This window comes from Vombatus ursinus, unplaced genomic scaffold (assembly GCF_900497805.2).
Source record: "Vombatus ursinus unplaced genomic scaffold, bare-nosed wombat genome assembly UNPS02014798.1, whole genome shotgun sequence".
Taxonomy (NCBI): Eukaryota; Metazoa; Chordata; class Mammalia; order Diprotodontia; family Vombatidae; genus Vombatus; species Vombatus ursinus.
In genome coordinates this window covers 28,166,522-28,185,465 of record NW_020954576.1, presented here as the reverse complement: position 1 = coordinate 28,185,465, position 18,944 = coordinate 28,166,522, and the positions used below count along the sequence as shown (strand labels likewise).

At 40.5% G+C, this 18,944-nt stretch overlaps 1 protein-coding gene across 3 annotated transcripts in view; it reads right to left on the bottom strand.

Moving 5' to 3' along the window:
* Positions 1–18,944, bottom strand: part of LOC114049898 (sushi domain-containing protein 4-like) — a 228,872-nt gene that overhangs the window by 52,579 nt on the left and 157,349 nt on the right. For 2 of the 3 annotated variants that reach the window (XM_027871347.1, XM_027871348.1), the window contains exon 5: positions 16,453–16,641. The exons of the other annotated variant lie outside the window; for it this stretch is intronic. In XM_027871347.1, coding sequence (XP_027727148.1) covers positions 16,453–16,641 — 189 coding nt within the window. The remainder of the gene's footprint in view (positions 1–16,452; positions 16,642–18,944) is intronic. 3 annotated transcript variants of the gene reach the window in all.

Below are 18,944 nucleotides of genomic sequence, written 5' to 3'. Positions count from 1 at the left end.
GAGAGGCTTCCAAGATCTATCACCCACTAGTTGCCTTTTTGCAGGAGGTAAAAGGGCTCATAAGCAATGCTGAGGTTTTGTATCAAGAAGCATGGTTGACATATCTGTCCACCCTGATGCTTGGGAGAAGAAAAACGGTGGGAGTTACACAGCTTAAAAAATGTTTTCATCATGTTATTCTTCCCCCTCCTCCCCAAAGCAATAAATAGCCTGTAAAGATCAATGGTGGGCCGAGCCTGATGCTGGTGATCTGAGCTGGCATCTATTCATACAGGGGAATTTCTTCCTGAGAGCTGTTGTTGGCCTTCACAAGTGGAATGCTCACAGCCGAGGTTCCTTTGAAGCAAGGACCTTCCTTCCTACAGTGCTGTGAATTCCACCTTGTGTAGGTCAGTGTATCTCCTTCGGAATCTGGCCCATTTGGGTCTAGAGGGCAATGCCTTGACTATGTGTTTCCTAGGAGAGTAAGAGACCTTGGTAAGGAACATGTTTTTCTGTTTCTGTCTTCAGGAGAAAATTATCCCCAGGCAGCCAGATTAAAAGGGATAATTATAATTCATAAGACCTGGCCCCAAATTAAGCTAATTTGACTCCTGTCTAAGAGTATAGCTTTAGAGTGGGCACTTGTTACTATACTTTATCAGCACTATACCAGAGGAGGAAATCTCTTATGGTTTGGAATTTGGAATGATTAAAAATAATTTGTCATATAAAGAAAAGTTGGTAATTATCATTGTACTAGTGTTGTTCTCATTGCAAAAAAAAAAAGTAAAGCATTCCCAATGGCAGGTAAAAGATGATCTAGACAGATGACTAGTTGCTCCTACTTCAAAGCTTTAAATACAAAGGTCATTCCAGAAGGCTATCCCATTTGCCGCACTCATTCAGACCTACGGTCTCTCCGTTCTCATAGATACTCTTCGACAGAGACATGCAGTCGGGTGATGGGAAGCCACTGGTGGGAAGCCGTGGTTCTTGGGATTAAGTAGAGCTGGAAGGGGTCTTGGAGATCATCTTTTTTTTCCCTCATCTCTCATATTATACCAAGTACCAAGGCTTATTAATTCTAACCCTGCAATATACCTCACACCTGCCTCTTTATTTCTACTCACACCCCAAGCATCCTAGCTCAGGCCGTTATCACCACTCTTTTGGACCATTACAACAGTAACTTCCCAAGTCCTGCCCACAGTGTCTCCACTCTCCAATTCATCCTCCACCAGATGATAAATTGATATTCCAAAGGTGCAGTCATGTCACTACCTTGCTTAAGAAGCTTCAGTGGCTCCCTCTTGCCTCTAGGAAAAAATAAAAACTCCTCTTGTCGGCATTTAAAGCCCTTCACAATCTGTCTCTTACCTCACCTTTCCACACTTATTGAATATTCTCTTTCACGAAAATAATGTTCTAGTCAGACTTGACTGTTTGCTCTTACTCATACTCAACCTTTCCTCTCCTGCCTCTGTCCCCAGACAGGCTATTCCCACCACCCCATCTCAGGCAAGCCCTCCTTCCTGGAGGGTATTTCCTTCTCACCTCCACTTTATAGAATTCCTTGTTGTTGTTGAGTTGTTTCAGTTGTGTCTGACTCTTCATTACCCCATTTGAGGTTTCCTTAGCAAAGATTACTGGAGTGATTTGCCATTTCCTTCTCCAGCTCATTTTACAAATGAAGAAACTGAGGCAAACAGGGTCAAGTGACTTGGCCAGGGTCACACAGCTAGTAAATGTCTGAGGCTGGATTTGAACTAAGGAAGAGGAGTCTTCCTGACACCATGCCCAGCACTCTGTGCTCTATGCGCCACCTAGCTGCCCTTGTATAAAGAGTAGATGGAAGGGAATCTTAGAGAGAAGACATTAGTAGTCGGGAAGGGGCCTGTTTTCTTTTTGACTTGAATCCCCAGCACCTGACTCAGTTCCTAGCACATCAAAAGTATTTTAATACTTTCTCAAAATAATCTAGTTCAGAGCTCTTATTTTACATATGAAGAAACCAAAATTCACAGAAATAGTACGCTTTGTACAAGGTCACATTAGTGACATAGCAGATGTAGCAGAACCACGATTCGAACCCAGGGCTTCTGACTCCAAATCCAGTATCCTTTCCACTCCACTCCACTGTTGGTCTCCCTAAGTTCAATTTAGAAAACTACGCATACATTGAATCCCTGCTGTATATAGGCGGAAGTAAGGAGTATAAGCAGAGCACCTCCTACACAAGCTGTTTTTTCTGACCTAGTCCTTCTCTGTGTATTTTTATTCATTCCACCACTTTTCTAAAACAGAGGTGTCAAACACATGTCTTCATTCTTTCCAAGTGCAGCAAGAAACTAGATTAAAATGTAATTGGGGAATATTTAAAAAAAATAAAAATATGGTAAAACATAGATGATGCTAATATGTGGTTTCTGAGTCAGTATGTTCTCACAGGGATCCTTCACTTTGGTGTGTCTCATTTCTATTTGAGTTTGACATCACTACTTTAAACCATGACCAAATATCACTTTCTGTGGTTACCTTTCAATGAGGGAGAAAAAGAATGGGGGAAAGGAACCATTTCTATCCTTTCCTCTGCCACACACCCATAACTAAGGCCCTTATGTAAGGGAAGGGTATAAGACTCCCTAGGTGTAAGGGAGATGTGTCAGACCACCCAGAGTGGCAAGCACAGGGGACTGTGACTCAGGTCCCATGACAGCCACTCTAGAAAAGTAAGGGAAGAAAGGGCCTGACGCACATGACGTTCAAGTAGAGCAAGGCTGGTGAAAAGAAAAGATTCCCCCTGTCTTGTCTAGAACTTTAGAAGTCAGACGTTCTATGTTGGTGCAACTCTTACCTAAGGCCAAGGGAGGAGGAGAAATTCCAGATTACTGGGCTGAACACAAGTAACACCATCCAAAAGGAGAGGAAAGAGACACAGTTTAGTAGAACTCATGCCAGATTTGGAGTCAGAGGGCTGGGGGTCAAGTCTTATGTCTGATGCTTGGGTAAGCATCTTTATAAGACTCAGTCTCTACATCTCTGAAATGGGAAGAGGATTGTATTAGATGATCTCTAAGTTTCTTCTTGGCTCTAATACCTATTATCCTATGCTCCTACCATGCAAAAATGGGGGACAGGAAAAGATTTTGGAGTTTGGTTAAAAACAGAAAAAAGGCTTCTCTGTTCTTTAACATAGTAAGGATCAGCACTTGAGGACTCAACATGACGATGAAGGTGAAGATGACGATGACAGTCAGTTGACGCTACAGCACAACCTACTCCTGAGAAGAAGAATGCTACATGACTCAGAAGAGGAAGACATTCTAATGTCAATCACTTCTTATTTAAAAAAAATCATAATAAGCCCTGCAATTCCTATGAAATGCTAGTAAGACTTGTAGGCTATGATTTTCTTGTATTGTAGGAACTGAAGAAGAAATGTTCTTAGAATAATTTACTGTTGCTTAAGAATGATAAATTAACAGGCTGGCTTGCTGTTTTGCATTTCTCTTTAATGAAAAACCCTGCCAGGGTCACGGACAAGGTGGCTGTGATACACGTTGTATCAGATAGAGGGATTCTGGTTGCCAGGGAGCAAACATGGCAGTGGAAGCTGTTGAGCAATAGTGTGTATGCCACTGTCCCAGAATACATTTTCTGTTTACAAGGCGGCCTCCATATTGTTTCAGACAGGGCTCACATGCATCATGAGAGAAGGGGAAAAAAATGGAAGCTTGGTATTGCCAATGTTTGCTTCAGTTCTAGGAAGGGCAGATTTCTCCCCAAGAGAACTAATAAAAAAAAAAAAAAGAAATGAGATATACAAGATCTGATGAGATTTCTGCTAATGAAAGCTATTTATAATATAGCCATGTAATTACTGGCTTTTCTAAGGATGGGGACTGGGGGTGGGAGGGAGGTGTAGCAATGTGACCTTGGATAAGATACCTCACTCTTTAGACCTTAGCTTTTGATCTACCCACCTTCTGGAACTAATATTCTATGATTCTAAGGCCAGGGATATTGCCTGAGACAATCAGAAATAGTTCTTTCCACCTTCCTATGAGGAAAGAACTTACTGCCATGCTGGATGGGGAGAGGAGAAGAAAGGCACTCTTCACATAGCCCTACTTCACCCCAACTGCTCAAGTTGGATGTTAGAACCATTATAATAACGACAGACAATGAGGACAACACATTTTGACCCTGAGACGTGTGAAATCCCTTACTTGTAATTGGCTCTGTCATATTTTCACCTGGAATTGGAATATGCGAAGGGAGGTAGCCAGGTAATAATAAATGTTTTGAAATAATCCTTAATTTTCTGTGTTTGGTTTGATGAGGTGGGGATGGGGAATGGGGGATTCAAATGACAAAATCACATCTCATTATTAGCTATGGTGTTAAGGGCCTTCTTGGTAGTGTGAAGCAGCCACAATCCCACCTGCCTCAGCCCATCTTCTGTGTTTCCTGCTTCCTTTTTGATTAAGTGTGAATAGTAACAATACTTGCAGAAGATCTGTAATTATCATTACAGAGGACTGATAGCTGAAGAATAGTAAATGAGGTATGATGAGGAGTAGGTAAAAATATGTAAATTGTCCATAGGGTCTCTCTCTGCTTTCCACGGGCTCAACAGAATGGCTGTCCCTTGCTTCCTGGTACTCTCAGAGCACGAGTGCTCTGGACCTAGCTCTGGGCCTAGGGAGAAGCAAGTTAGAGAGGGAAGGACAAGATGGAGGGAAGAGTTGGTTTTAAGTTCATAGGCTTAATTTCTTACAGGACCTATTGATATTAAATGTTTTGTAGTCTAGTAATAATCATCCCTGGAATGACTTGGAAAGGATTCAGCTCAGATCGCTGGAGCCTAGGCCAGAAACAATAAACCACTGATCTTTCTAACATAGGGTTAAAGGCCAGATTTCTCTGTTGTTCAAATCCTGTCTGTTACTCAGAATTCCTTTTGAAGTCTAGAGGAGTTCTTTGAGTTAAGGGGGGATTCCTGGTAGGAGAAATTGTGACAGGCCTTTTTTTTTTATCTAGGTGTGTTTTTACTGATGAAAAAAGTCCAGTGAAAAATCTAGGACAAGAGCTTAGAACCTGCAAAAACTACATGGGCCTTGATTTTTGAACCCAAACGGGAACCTTTCAAGTTATTTTACATTTGGCCAAACAGGTTTTTCAGTTTCTTATTTTTTTTCCCCTCTTATAAAAAGACATAGACTTAAAAGGCTCCCTGGACGCTATAAGGCTCTTATGAAATAACACCGCTGTATTCCATGTAATTGAATCAGAAACTGTCTGATTAAACTTTTCTCTCAGTCCATGTGAGCTTTGAAGTGAACAGGGGAAGGGAAGAAAAAACCACTTGGGACATTCTGCCCTCTGTATTTGGTGAAATATAAAAACAACAAAAAAAGTTTAAGATGTTCAGTTCCTAATGAGGTCAGGTCCCCTTGTTCCTGGGAGAAATGCCAGAAGTATAGACAGAAAAAGCCTGTTGAAAATGTCAACATTGGAGAAGCCATTGCCCAAGTCATTATAAATGAAACCTTTTAGAAGTTGCAGTCCTTGGAGTCATTATTAGAGAAAAAACAAATAAACAAGGCAACCAAACTCTACCCCAGAGCCCTGGGTGACCTCATTTAAAGCTTCCCTGGAATCCATCCCTCCTTCTACATGGTAATCTCATATTAGATTTAGGAAGTGGCAGGCACAAAATCAGGAAAAGACTTTATCATCCTAACCCACACTAACTCTTTCAATGCCACAGATATCCCACGCAAAGGCTTTGAAATATTCTCAAAATTTAACATATCCATTCCAACTATTCCATTTAATTCTAGGGAATAAGGGACACATGGGGTGATCTGGCTGTATGTAAGAGAATTTCAATTGCACTGGATGAGATACGTCAATTATGACGGTGCTTTATACAAAGTATTGCATATTTCTGAGTCCAAATGCTTGCTTCTTACTCTTTGCTGAGTATGAGACTGACTAATCTTTTCTAGCATTGATTTCATGTTCCTTCCTAGAAATCCACTGGAGTAAAGATGTCTGGTAGGGAAACCTATTGTCTTCATTTAGCAACTAGGTAAGCAACACCCTGGGGCAGCTAGATTGCACGGTGGATAGAGGGCTGGACTTGGCCACAGGAAGACTCATCTTCTTAAATTCAAATCCAACCTCAGACACTTATTAGCTGTGTGATCCTGGGCAAGTCACTTAACCCTGTCTGCCTCATTTCTTTATGTGTAAAATGATCTGGAGAAGGAAATGGCAAACCACTCCAGTATCTTTGCCAAGAAAACCCCACACGGGATCATGAAGAGTCAGACATGACTGAACAGCAAAAAATAACAGCACCTTAGGAAAGCTCCATGCCCTTATATCTACCAACACATGGCAAGTGAGGCACAGAGAGCGTCCAAACTCTTGATCTCTTCCTGGTTCATCCTTCCCTTCTGTCTCTGGTTCCCCGGGCTTTAACATCATCTAATTACCCTGCCTTTCCAGGAGAGGCTAGATTTAACTTTAAATCTAAGTCTGGGTTTGTCCTTGGATACCTGAGCTGTTTCTAGCTGTTTGGGAGTCAGGATGCTAGCTGAAAGTCCCAAACACTCCATGACTTTTGAACGTCTCTCCACCATGAAGGAAAGGCACCACGTCTCTCCTACCGTCACACGTTGTTAGTGAGCACAGTACCAGACTAAATGGAACTGGGTGCTTAATGGATTCTAAGTGTGTTTTTATTACCTCTTCTCCCAAGACCGCCTCTGCATGCATCCCTCTTGACATTTCCTCAGAAACGGTTTACTGCATTGTGGTTTCATATTATTTATTTTTACAACCCTCAATATTTCTTCTGTTTTCCCACCCTTCAGACCATTAACACACGTCTATGCTGCCTCTGTACCTCACACAAAGTAAGCAGCTTCAACCTTCACAAATAAGCTTCTCAGAACATATGGTCCTTTCTAAGGGAGAGGCCTACACCTCTAACAGCAGGAATAATCAGGGCTGAGCCACCCACCCAGCTTAGTCAAATGGGGAGACTCTGGCTTTAACAACAATAACAACGTGTTTAAATTGACATTCAGTGGGAAAAATGTGAAAGGGAAGAAGCATGGAAAAGGAGTGGACTAGAGTCTGACTAAAAGGAGAAAATATAAACAGGAAAACCATTTGGGAGGCTATTACAAGAGTCTAAACAGGTAGTAATAAGAACCTGAATTTGCATGGCAGTGATCGGAATAAAGGCAGTTAAGTGGCACACTGGGTAATGAAGTTAGGAAGACTCATGAGTTCAAATCTGGCCTCAGACACTTACTAGCTGTGTGACTCTGGGCAAGTCACTTAACCCTGTTTGCCTCAGTTTCCTCACCTGTAAAATGAGCTGGAGAAGGAAATGGCAAACCACTCCAGTATCTTTGCCAAGAAAACCCCAAATGGGGTCATGAATAGTGTGACCTGAGGCCTCAACGTCCTTTATCTGAGAAATGAAGGGGTTGGACTAGCTGGTGTCTGGGGTCCCTTATTTTCCTAATACTGTGACATTGTAAGGTCAGTAGCATTTATTGATCACCTGCTTAGCATAGGGCCTGGCACACAGTAGGTACTTGACTGACGAAGGGTGGTTAAAATCATCCTTTTCCTCCAAATGAATAAATACTTAGGTTCATCTTTGTAGAGAGACCCATACAGATGCTATCAATGATCATTCTTCTTTGGTTTCTTTAATTTCTTAGACTATAAATTCTTCCAAATCAGGGATCATGAGCTTAATTCTCTTTTGTAGCTCTATGGGGGCTCACACCCTACCTAGGTTGGCAGGTCATTCAGTAAATAAACATTTATTAAGTACCTACTATGTGCCAAGCACTGTGCTAAGAAGGTAGTCAAGAAATGCTGCTGACCCTTTCTAAATTAAATTCTCAGGAACGGGAAATGGGGAAAGTGGGAAATTGAAAATATTTCCCCATAAAAATGTTGGTTATTCCAAATATGCCTTGGCCTTGGGTATGATTATGAATGTGACAGAGATAAACAGATCCTTTCAGGTTCCCAGTGTTTTTTTTTTTAGTTGTGATTTTATTGTTATTGTTTAAGATTTTGCAATTTTAGGCTTGTTCTATCACAAACAGTGCTAACTAGAAATGGAGAAGATGACTGAGGTGCTCTGCAGGACATTTAAGACAGCAGCAATTTAACTTCATATGGAGATTTACCAGTATACAAGATATTTTTCATTTAACACCCCTGTAACAAAGCCTCACACCATTTTTTTTTTTTGTTCAATCACTTCAGTCTTGTCTGACCCTTTGTAATCCCATTTGGATTTTCTTGGCAAAGAAACTGGAGTGGTTTGGCTATTTCCTTCTCCAGCTCATTTGACAGATGAGGAAACTGAGGCAAACAGGGTTAGGTGACTTGCCCAGGGCCACACAGCTAGTCAGTGTCTGAGGCCAGATGTGAACTCAGGAAGATTAGTCTTCTTGACTCCAAGTCCTGCATTCTATCCACTGCACCACCTACCTACCCATCTTGCCCATATTTGATCACAAATTTCCCATAGAGAGCTATTTAGGATGCTAGATAATATGTTGCCACCTGTGACCCCTACCGTGAGTCTTTCTCTTGTCCTCTTAGTCATTTTCTGGGACCCCACCCTGCAGAAGTCCATCGCTTCTGCCTCTCACAGATATGGATTGAGCTCCTTGTCAAGCAGGCTGTGAGTCCAGGGGAATCAGAGTCTGGGAACGGCCTCTGATTAATAGCTGACGATACCTGACTGCTTCATGGTACCTAAGTCACTTCATCTACTTGTTTGTTTTTCATATTTAAATGTTTCCCTTGGTTCTGCTACTTTTGACGGTTCATCATTCTCCCTTTTCATGAATACTCCTTCTTTTGCTTCAGGGACTCCCCATTTTCTTGGTTCTCTTCTTATCTTTCCGATCGGGCCTTCAGTGTGCTTTGGTGGCCCCAGAATGAGCCAGACCCTCCTGCCTGCCCCACTGTCTCTTTACACACACCATATCCAAACTGAGCTGCCTGTCTTTCTTTCTCAATCTCTTCTTTCTTTTGACTTCATGATTTCTCTGTGGCAGAAACACTATCTATCCAGTTGCTTGCATTCTCAACCTCAGGAGCATCTTTGACTCTTACTTCTTAGGAGTTAAAATCAGTTAATCACACTTCCTAAGCTGAGCTTGGCAATATCTCTCACATCTATGCCCTCCCCTCTTTTTATTCCCACTTTTGTTGTTCAGTCATTTTTCAGTCATGCCCAACTCTTCATGACCCCATTTGGGCTTTTCTTGGCAAAAGATACTGGAATGTTTTGCCATTTCCTTCTCATTTTATAGAAGCAAACAAGGTTAAATGACTTGACCAGGGTCACACAGATAGTAAGTGTCTGAGGCCAGATTTGAACCCAGGAAGATGAATCTTCCTGATTTCATAGCCTGGCACTGTGTGCACTATGGTGCCACTTAGCTGCCTTTATTCCCATTACTGCCATGCTAATTCAGGTCCTTATTACTACCTGCTTAGATTCTTGTAACAGTTTTCCTGTTTACATTTTCTCCTTTCAATCCATGCTTTGTATTTCAGTGAGAATAATCTTTCTTATGAACAGATATAATAATAGTTCCCATTTTGAAGCATTTTAAAGCTTGAAATGGGCTTTACACATATTATCTCTTTTGATCTTCACAGCAAACTTATGAGGTAGTATTATCCCTAGTATATTATCCCCATTTTATAGATAGGTAAACTGAGACTTGGAGAGTGACTAGATATTATGTCACTCTCCTTGTCAAAAATCTTCAATGGCTCTCTATTATCTCTTAAGTAGAGTTCAGACTCCTTTACCTGACATTTTAGATCCCCCATAAACTGAATTCCTTCCCATTTTGTATCAGTTAACCTTCTTCAGGATACGGTAACAATGTCTTTATCCTTCCTACCTCTTGTTTCCTATTCTCCTTTCCGCTCCCCTCCTGTCTATTTCTCTTCTCACCCCTCCTCGTCTTTCCTTTTCCTCCCCTCCCCTCCCCTGTTCGTTTGCTTCTTTTCTGTTAGCAGCGTTTGGACAGGCTGAGTTGGAGCCACTGTGATCATACGCGGCGTCACGCGGTGTCTTCCCATTTTTAACTTTCCCTTTATTTAATAGTGATTTTGAACTTAGCTTTAAATAGTTAACGATCTAACTATACACAGAGAAGCTGATTTTCAAATGAACGTCACATCAGTAATGAGTCATTTCCGTTCTGTTAAGATGTAGTAAATTTCATTCCTCTCTGTGCTGGTCATGTTCAGTGACTTCTGACTTTTTTCTTAAAAAAAGCATCAATGATACATAGACATGATGCTTCATGGGGAGACAAATGCAAATCCTGCCTGAGTTCAGAAAAATCAACACTACAAATGTTTCTGCACAACAGTTCATGTAAAAAAAGAAAGCCACCATTATTTTTTTAGGGGACTGAACATTTAATGTGAGTCAGTAGTGTGGAGGCAGTCAGAAAAGCTAATGCAAATTTGGGCTCCTTTAACACTAGAAAGGCTGCATCCAGAATGATGGTTGTACTAATTCTGCTGTCCTCCATCCTACCCAGACTATAGATGGAGTATTTCCTTCACTTTTGGGCACCTCTTTAGGAAGGACACTGACATCCTTCTTGAATACGTGCAAATGAAGCTAACCCAAATACTGAGGGGACTTGAAAATAGTTGAAGAAAACCTGTGAATTTTTAACCCAAATAAGACAGTTAGCTTTAACTCTAGTATTTAAGAGGGTACCATGTGGAAGAGAGATTAGCTTGATCCATCATCTGCCTTCTCCACTGCTGCTCAGGGGCTGCTGGACAGAACTAAAGGAAGCCCCACAAATGTGCTAACAGGGTACACTGCAAATTTAGGCTATTAAACCTCAACTGGGCCTTCAATCCATAAAGGCAGCTAGGTGGTGCAGTGGACAGAAAAGATTTGTAGTCAGGAAGACTCAAGTTTTTAATTTTACCTTAGACACTTACTATCTGGGTGATTGTGGACAATTCACTTAGCTCTCTTAGCCTCAATTTCCTTATCTGTAAGATGAAGATAATAATAGCACCTATCTATCTCACAGGGTTGTTGTACAGATCAAATAATATGTAATATATAAAAAATGCTTTGAAAATAAAATATATTAATATATCATTAATGTAATTAAAATATTCTATAAATAATATTAAAATATTAAATAAATGTTAGCTATTATTATTTTGTTTCTCCCTAGTTGATTCCCTATCTCACTCCCCATAGGAGCTATTCCAAACCTTCTCTTCCTTTCTATTCACATAACCTTCCCTTCTCCCCACCTTATAAAGTCGAGTATCTTACCTGTCTCTTACTTTTCTGAGAAAAGGGAGGCCATTAGCCATGGGCTCCCTCTTCTCCCTTTCTCTTCATCTCAAAACCCCTTGGCATAACCCCTCCCTTTCTTCTCCTTTTCCTCATTCTGTGACAAAGAGATGGCCCTTTTCCTTGCCAAGGCCAACCCTTCTCCATGTAAGCTTGATGCTATCCATTTCCCTGTTCTCCAACAGTTTCTTCCAACAAGTGCCCCATAATCTGGCCCTTCCTACCTTTCCAGTCTTCTCACACATCCTACTCTCTTCCACATACTCAGTGACACAGGCCTCCTTGCTGCTCTCAAACATCTCCAGCCTTTGAGCATTTTCACTGGTTGTCTCCTCTACCTGGAATCCTCTCCTTCCTCATCTCCTTCTCCTGGCTTGCCTCACTTCCTTCTGATCCCAGTTAAAATCTCACCTTCTGCAAGAAGACCTGCCTCATTCCTATTAATGCTAGTTCTTTCCCTCTAAGATTATCTCCAGTTTGTCCTGTGCATATCTTTGTACACAGTTATTTATATGCTGTTTCATCACATTAGACCGTGAGCTCCTTGAGAGCAGGCAGAGATGGCTTTTTTCTTTTCCTTCCTTCCCTCCTTCCCTCCTTTTTCCCCTCCTTCTTTCCCTCCTTTCTTCTTTCCTTCCCTCCCTCCTTTACTTCCTTCCTTCCCTACCCCCTTTCTTTCTTTCCTCCTTCCTTCCTTTCCTCCTTCCTTCATCCTCCTACTTAACACAATGCCTGGCACATAGTAGGTGCTTAATAAATGCTTGTTGACTTGAAATTGCATCCTACATTATCCTCTCCTTTTTCTCAAATCCTCTCCCTATTTACTGGTTCCTACCCTACTGCCTTCAAATATGTCCAAGTCTCCCATAACTTTAAAAAGCCTTGACCAGACCTCCTACCCCCAAGCTACCATCCTATATCTTTTCTATGTGTCTCTGCAAAACTCCTTGAAAAAGCTGTCTATACTTGCTGCTCATTACTCAATACTTTCCAATCTGGCTTTTGATCTCATCAATCACCTGAAATTTCTTTCTTCAGAGTCATCAATGATCCATTCATTGCCAGATCAGATGGTCTTTTCTTAGTCTTCATTTTTCTTAATTTATCTGCTTCATCTGATGCTGCTGACCATCTTCCCCTGGATACTCTCTCCTCTCCAGGTATTCTTGATCAGTACTCCCTCTTGGTTCTCCTCCTACCTCTCATTCTCCTTTGCTAGGTCCTCATCTCTATCATGACCCCTAACCGTAGTTGTTCTTCAAGGTTCTATCTAGGATCTTCTTCTCACCCTACACTCTCTTGTGGTGACCTTATCCCCTCTCACTGGTTTACTGATCATTTCTAAGCAGATACTTCACAGAGCTACACATGTAGCTCCAGTCTCTTCCCTGAGCCAGATGGCCCCACATCATCAACTGCCTATTGGACATTTCCAACTTGATGTCCCAGAGACATCTCAAAGTTAATATGTCAAAAACAGATCTCATTACCTCTTCCTCGTAGCCTTCTTCCAAATTTCCATGTTTCTGCCAAAGGCTGTACCATTTTTACATTTGCTTAGGTTCATAATCTCAGTGTTATCCTTGACTTCTCACTCTCGCTTATTCTATATATCCAATCAGTTGCCAAATCTTGTCATTTCTACCTACATATCTCTCTCATATGACCTTATATCTTTACTTACTCAGTCACCAATTCAGATCAGGTTCTTATAACCTTTTACCTGGACTATTGCAATGTTCTACTAATTGGTTTCCCTGTCTCAAGTCTTGTACTGCTCTAGTACAGTGCTGTTTAAACTATGGATCGCAACCTCATATGAGTTGTGAAAAATTTGGCAACAGTCAAAGGTTTCTGAATGCGCAAGGACCAAAAAATTAATTAAAAATGAAAAGCATAATGAATCTGAGGTGGTTCTGGCAGTGCTTGCCCATGTTGCATCATACAACTTCACTCCAGCCTTGGTTCTGAATACAAAGCATGTGCACTTTGTACTGTGCATGCCCTCTAGCCACGCAACAGCAAGGAATGCCACCGAAAAGCAAAAAGGGATCAAGAATTTTGTGTGTGTGTGTGTGTGTGTGTGTGTGTGTGTGTGTGTGTTTGTCCTTTGTTCTCGAAAAGGACCATGACATCTGGAGGATGATGATATGACTTGAAACTGACTTTGATTTGAGTGAGGGAAGGCTGTGCAAGGTCACCAGCCTCACTTTCTCCTCCAGATATTTATCAGGACGACTAGAGATGGCCCACAGTGGAGAGTGGAAAAAGTTTAAGAAGCCCTGCTCTAGAACATCCTCCATGATGCCACTAAGGTGATTTTCCTTAGGTATACTGACTGTTGTCATTCTTCCGCTCAACAAATATTAATATCTCCATATTGCCTCGAGAAGAAAATATTAACTCCTCTTTTGGTTTTTAGAGACTTACAAAATCTCTTTTTAGTTTCATTATACATTCATTAATCCTCTTCCCAAATTCTATAATCCAATCTGGATTATAACTGCTCTTCTCTCTGTTTCTCCCACCAGGCAGTCCATCTTCTGATGGCCTTTGCACTGGCCATCCCCCATACCTGGAATGTATTCTCTCCTCACTTTGATCTCATAGTATCCCTTCCTTCCTATAAGATGAAGCTTAAGCAGTATAACTACACACTTTTCTTAATAGGCAACGGCTAGAGCCCTCCCTGCCTAAGTTCCTTGTATTCAAGTATCTAGTATTTATTTTGTCTTCATTCTATTTATATTAATTCTACATACACTTAGATATGTATGTTGCTGCCCAATAGATTATAATATTCTTGAAAATAGGGATTACTTCATTCTTCATATTTGCATCTCCAGGATGTAGCATATTGCTTTGGGCCAAATTCTTATTGATTAACCATTTAGCAAGTATTTATTAAGTGCTTGCTATGTGTCAGGCACATATTGAGGCAGCTTAGATGGCTCAGTGGATATAACGCTGGGCCTGGAGTCAGGAAGACCTGAGTTCAAATCTGGCCTTGGACACTTACTAGCTGTGTGATCCTGAGCAAGTCACTTAACCTCTGTTTGCCTCAATCCACTGGAGAAGGAATGACAAATCACTCCAGTATCTTGGCTGAGAAAACTTCATGCAAAATCATGAAGAGTCAGACATGATGGAATGACTAAACAAAAAAAAAGGCCAGATGACCATTTATTGGGAATATGGCAGACATCATTCCTATTTGGATATAGATTGTTGGACATTGTGCTAAGTACTGGGGACACAGATACAAAGAATAAAATAATCCCTATTTGGAAGGAGTTTATGTTGATTGATTAGTTTGAAAGTATAGAATGAAGTCATAGTACAGTTATCCCTTTCACATAGCACCTTTCCCCATTGTGCTTTTGATATATTGCAGGTTGGCATAAGAAATTAAATGGGAATTTGGGAGAAGTTTTGTGGAAGCCTCAGACAACACACAAAGGCCAGCAGATGACACAGAAAAAATTCAGAAACTCAGAAATGCATAAAATATATGTATAGTATTGTATAACATCAACATATTTTATCTTTTAATAGCATAAATATACCAAAATTTTGTAATAAGGTACTGTAAACACCTCATAAAAGAATAAGAAAAAAATTCAGACCTCTTCTCTGGTACAAAGGGAGGGCCAAAAATTTTACACAGATTTTCCAGATCATGGGGGCACTGTACCTCTTGCCCCAATAATGTGGAAGGGACAACTGTATAGGCATACTATAGAAATCATAGGTGAAAGTTGCAAAGATGTAAGTTTCAGTCTAATATAAAGAAAAACTTCCTAACAACTGATACTGTCCAAGGAATAGAATGAACACCTTAGCTCCTCATGACATAGTGAACTCCCCACAAAGACTGGAGGTGTTTACTAGAAGGCCAGATAGCCATTTTTCGGGGATATTGCAGACATCATTCTGACCTGGATGCAGATTGATATAGATGAACTCTGAGGTCTCTACCAACTCTGTGAATCTGTGACTTTTTTTGTATTGCTGATGTGTCACCATTTTCTTGTTTTCTTTTGAGTTTGGTGTTCTAAGTTAGACTGTAAATTCTGCTGTAAGCTCCTTGAAGGACAGACCATATCTCCTAGCTCTTTTGTTTTAGCTGTCTCTCCCCTTCCCACTCATAGCACCTTGCTGTTTAATGAACAGTGCTACACTGTGAGCTGGAGATGACAGGAACCAAGAGCACATTAGCTTCTCCCTTCTTTGTATCATAGCATTTATAGCTGGAAAGGCCCTTAAAGATCATCCAGTCCAATCCCCTTGTTTCACAGATGAAGTGGGAACAGAAACCAACCTGATGGAGCTCTTTGTTTATGGTATTTACCCCTGAAAAACAATGAGAGAAGGGTGTACATGTTCCCTATAGTAAGTAGAAGTTTTTATGAATTCCATTCCTTCAGGCCCTCCCTTTTGGCTGACAATTTTCATCCCTTCTCCTTCTTTGTCTTATGTGTTGGTCAGTGGTCTCAAGTATTTACTGCCTTCTAAAGTAATTGCAGGATCATGTGTGCGCGTCCATCTATGCATATATAACTAAAAGAAATAAAGCTTTTGCTTTCAGGCTATCTCATTCGCATTTGCAGCAAAACATTTACAACCCAGCTATAAAGTACATGAAAATACAGTGGAAGCATCGACATAACAATGAAAAAAATGGGTGAGATATATGATGCTATAGTACAATCTGTTTTCATTTGTTGTAGAAAAATTAATTTTATAAGACAATTCATTTAACATAGTGATATTTTTCGGTTTAGCCTTTGATGCTTGAAACTTTCACTCTCTCTTACCCCCTCTCACTCACTGTTTAAAATAGAAAAATTGGGGAAACCTATTTTATTTCCTGGTCAACTGTCAATATGATCTCATGAAAGATGTTGTAAATAACTCTATGGACTCAAGACTAGGGTAGAACACAATACATCTCTGTGCCAAATGTACCAGGCATTTCCTCTTAGCTTTTCTCCCACTCATCCGAATGTACATGTTTAACAGACCTCAACAAAACATAGAAGATAGTAAGATGTTACCTTCTAAAGCAAGGCACCTGGGTGGACTATATGACCAGATAAGGTTATATAAGCACTCGAGATACTCTGACCCCTCTAGTTTGAATCCTGGGAAGCAGTGGTAGGCAATCACTGCCCCCACGGGGAAGTTGGACTGGTATTCAGACATGTTGACGTAACCATTAGCAGAAGCCAGGGGTCTCAGGCAACCTGCAAATTAAAATAAAAGAAGTAGGAGTCTTTTATTAGGAAGAGTTTTCTTCAGTTTGTCTTTGTACATCTCAGATAGAATCCTAGGGATTAAAAACTAGAAAATAAAACACCATCTATGATTGCAACATTCTTACTTAGGAAAAAGAGCAAATACTCAACAACTTGGTCTCATTTTCCAGGTCCCTCACCTCTTTGCCTCTTCTTTTTAATAAGAAAATTTGACTTTGCCTTTTCAAATGGTATCTAATTTCTACAAAGTCAGATAAGTAAAAGTAGGTAAATAGGGAATGATCCTGTGACTCTGGGATTGCATATTCCAATTCTCTAAGCAAAGAAGAGGAAGAGACAGCCAGACTTTTGATTTTTGTAATTGGTAGCAAAAGAAGAATGTTACTTAAAGTCAATTCAAGTATAGCATTCTCATATTTTATTTAATGGAAGAGTTACCAAAAAGTTAATAGTAAACTGAATTTTTGTAAATTGAATCATATTTTCAATGATGTAGGATAATCCAGGGTAGCTAGATGGCACAGTGGATAGAGCACCAGGCCTGGAATCAGGAAGAACTGAGTTCAAACCTGGCCTCAGACACTTACTAGATGTATGACACTGGGCAAGTCACTTAGCCCTGTTTGCCTCAGTTTCTTCATCTGTAAAATGAGCTATAGAAGGAAATGACAAACCACTCCAGTATCTTTGCCAAGAAAACTCCAAATGGGGTCCCAAAGAGTCAGACATGACTGAAATAACTCAACAGCAAAAACAGCGATGGTCCACTTTCTAAAATGAATGCTGTAGCAGATTTATTTATCTCAGTGAAGAATCTTTCTTTAATGTATCAGTTTAGGAACGAGACTCAGATCTTTCACTGCTGCCTGCTGTAATGTTTTCCCCCAAGACTATGCCTGCACACCTGTAGGGGATCACACTAGATCTCAGGAAATTCTGATTTGTGCGGTCATTATTCTCTGCTATCCACAGCCATACTTTTGCTAGAGGGAACAGCTTGTTGTTGGGATGGAAACCCCTAAAGAGAAACAACTTCATATGAGATAAATAATATGCAATGAATTTACAGTCAAGGTTGCTACTAGTAGCTGAGTGTGGTAGTCTAAAGGCCCAAGCAATGGGATTATGAATGCTTTGGGTGGAGATCAGAGAAATTGGTAAGAGAAATAGTAACGCCTGTGAGACAGGGCTCTGGCTGCATTCTGGAGAGATTCTCCAGTCTAGACTATCAAAGATTTGTGATCTGTCCACTGAGATGTGACCAGGGCACATTCTGATTCAACCATCTGTGTGTTTCTTGTCTGACCATCAGGGATAGAAAATGGAGAACCATCTGTTCTGCACAGCCACTAGCTCAGCATTAGATTTCAATAAACATTAACTAGTCCCCAAATAAAGTCCAATTGTGGCAAAAGGTCAGCTGTGAAAATCATCCCTCTATATTTCATTTATTTCATCCCTGGAAATGTTGCCTATATGCAATTTAAAGCTAAGGCGTATATGTATTTAATTTAATTCAACAAGCATTTATTAAGCAAGATGCTGCAAGGTGCTGAGGGTACAAAGACAAAATGAAACATCAGAGCCCTCAGAGACTGCTAGGTAAATACAAGATGCATACAGATTTTTGAAAAAGCATTTATTAAATGCCTACTCTATGCCAGGCACTGTGCTAAGCACTTACAAATATTATTTCATTTGATCCTCCCAGTAACCACATGAGGTAGGTGCTATTATGATCCCCAATTTACCAATGTGGAAACCAAAAAACAGAGGTTAAGTGACTTGCCAGTGTCATGCAGCTAGTATCTGAGGCTGCATTTGAACTGAGATTTTCTTGATTACAGGCCCAGAGCTCTATTCATTATGGCACTTAGCTGCTAAAGTACATAGAAAATAATTTGGGGACAAGAAAAGGCACTAGTTCTTGGGGGGATCAGGAAAGATGACAGATGACTGCAATAAAATTCTGGATAAGGTGGTTTGGAATATCATATACATGGTAGAGAGCTGGCTTTGGAATTAAAAAAAACAACTAGGTTCAAGTCTCGTCTTTGACACTTTTAGAGGCAATTAGAATTAGGAAGTCAAGCAATTCTTTAAGATTATGTTTCAGAGTACTTGAGATCTGCATTGGTAGAGGGAGTTTCCTCCTTGGGAGTTCCCTATCTCAATGAAAGAATGGGTCCACACCAAATACAGATACAGAGATATATACAAATAAACACACACACACACACATATCTACATATATATATATATGTATATATGTACATGTAGATACACATATA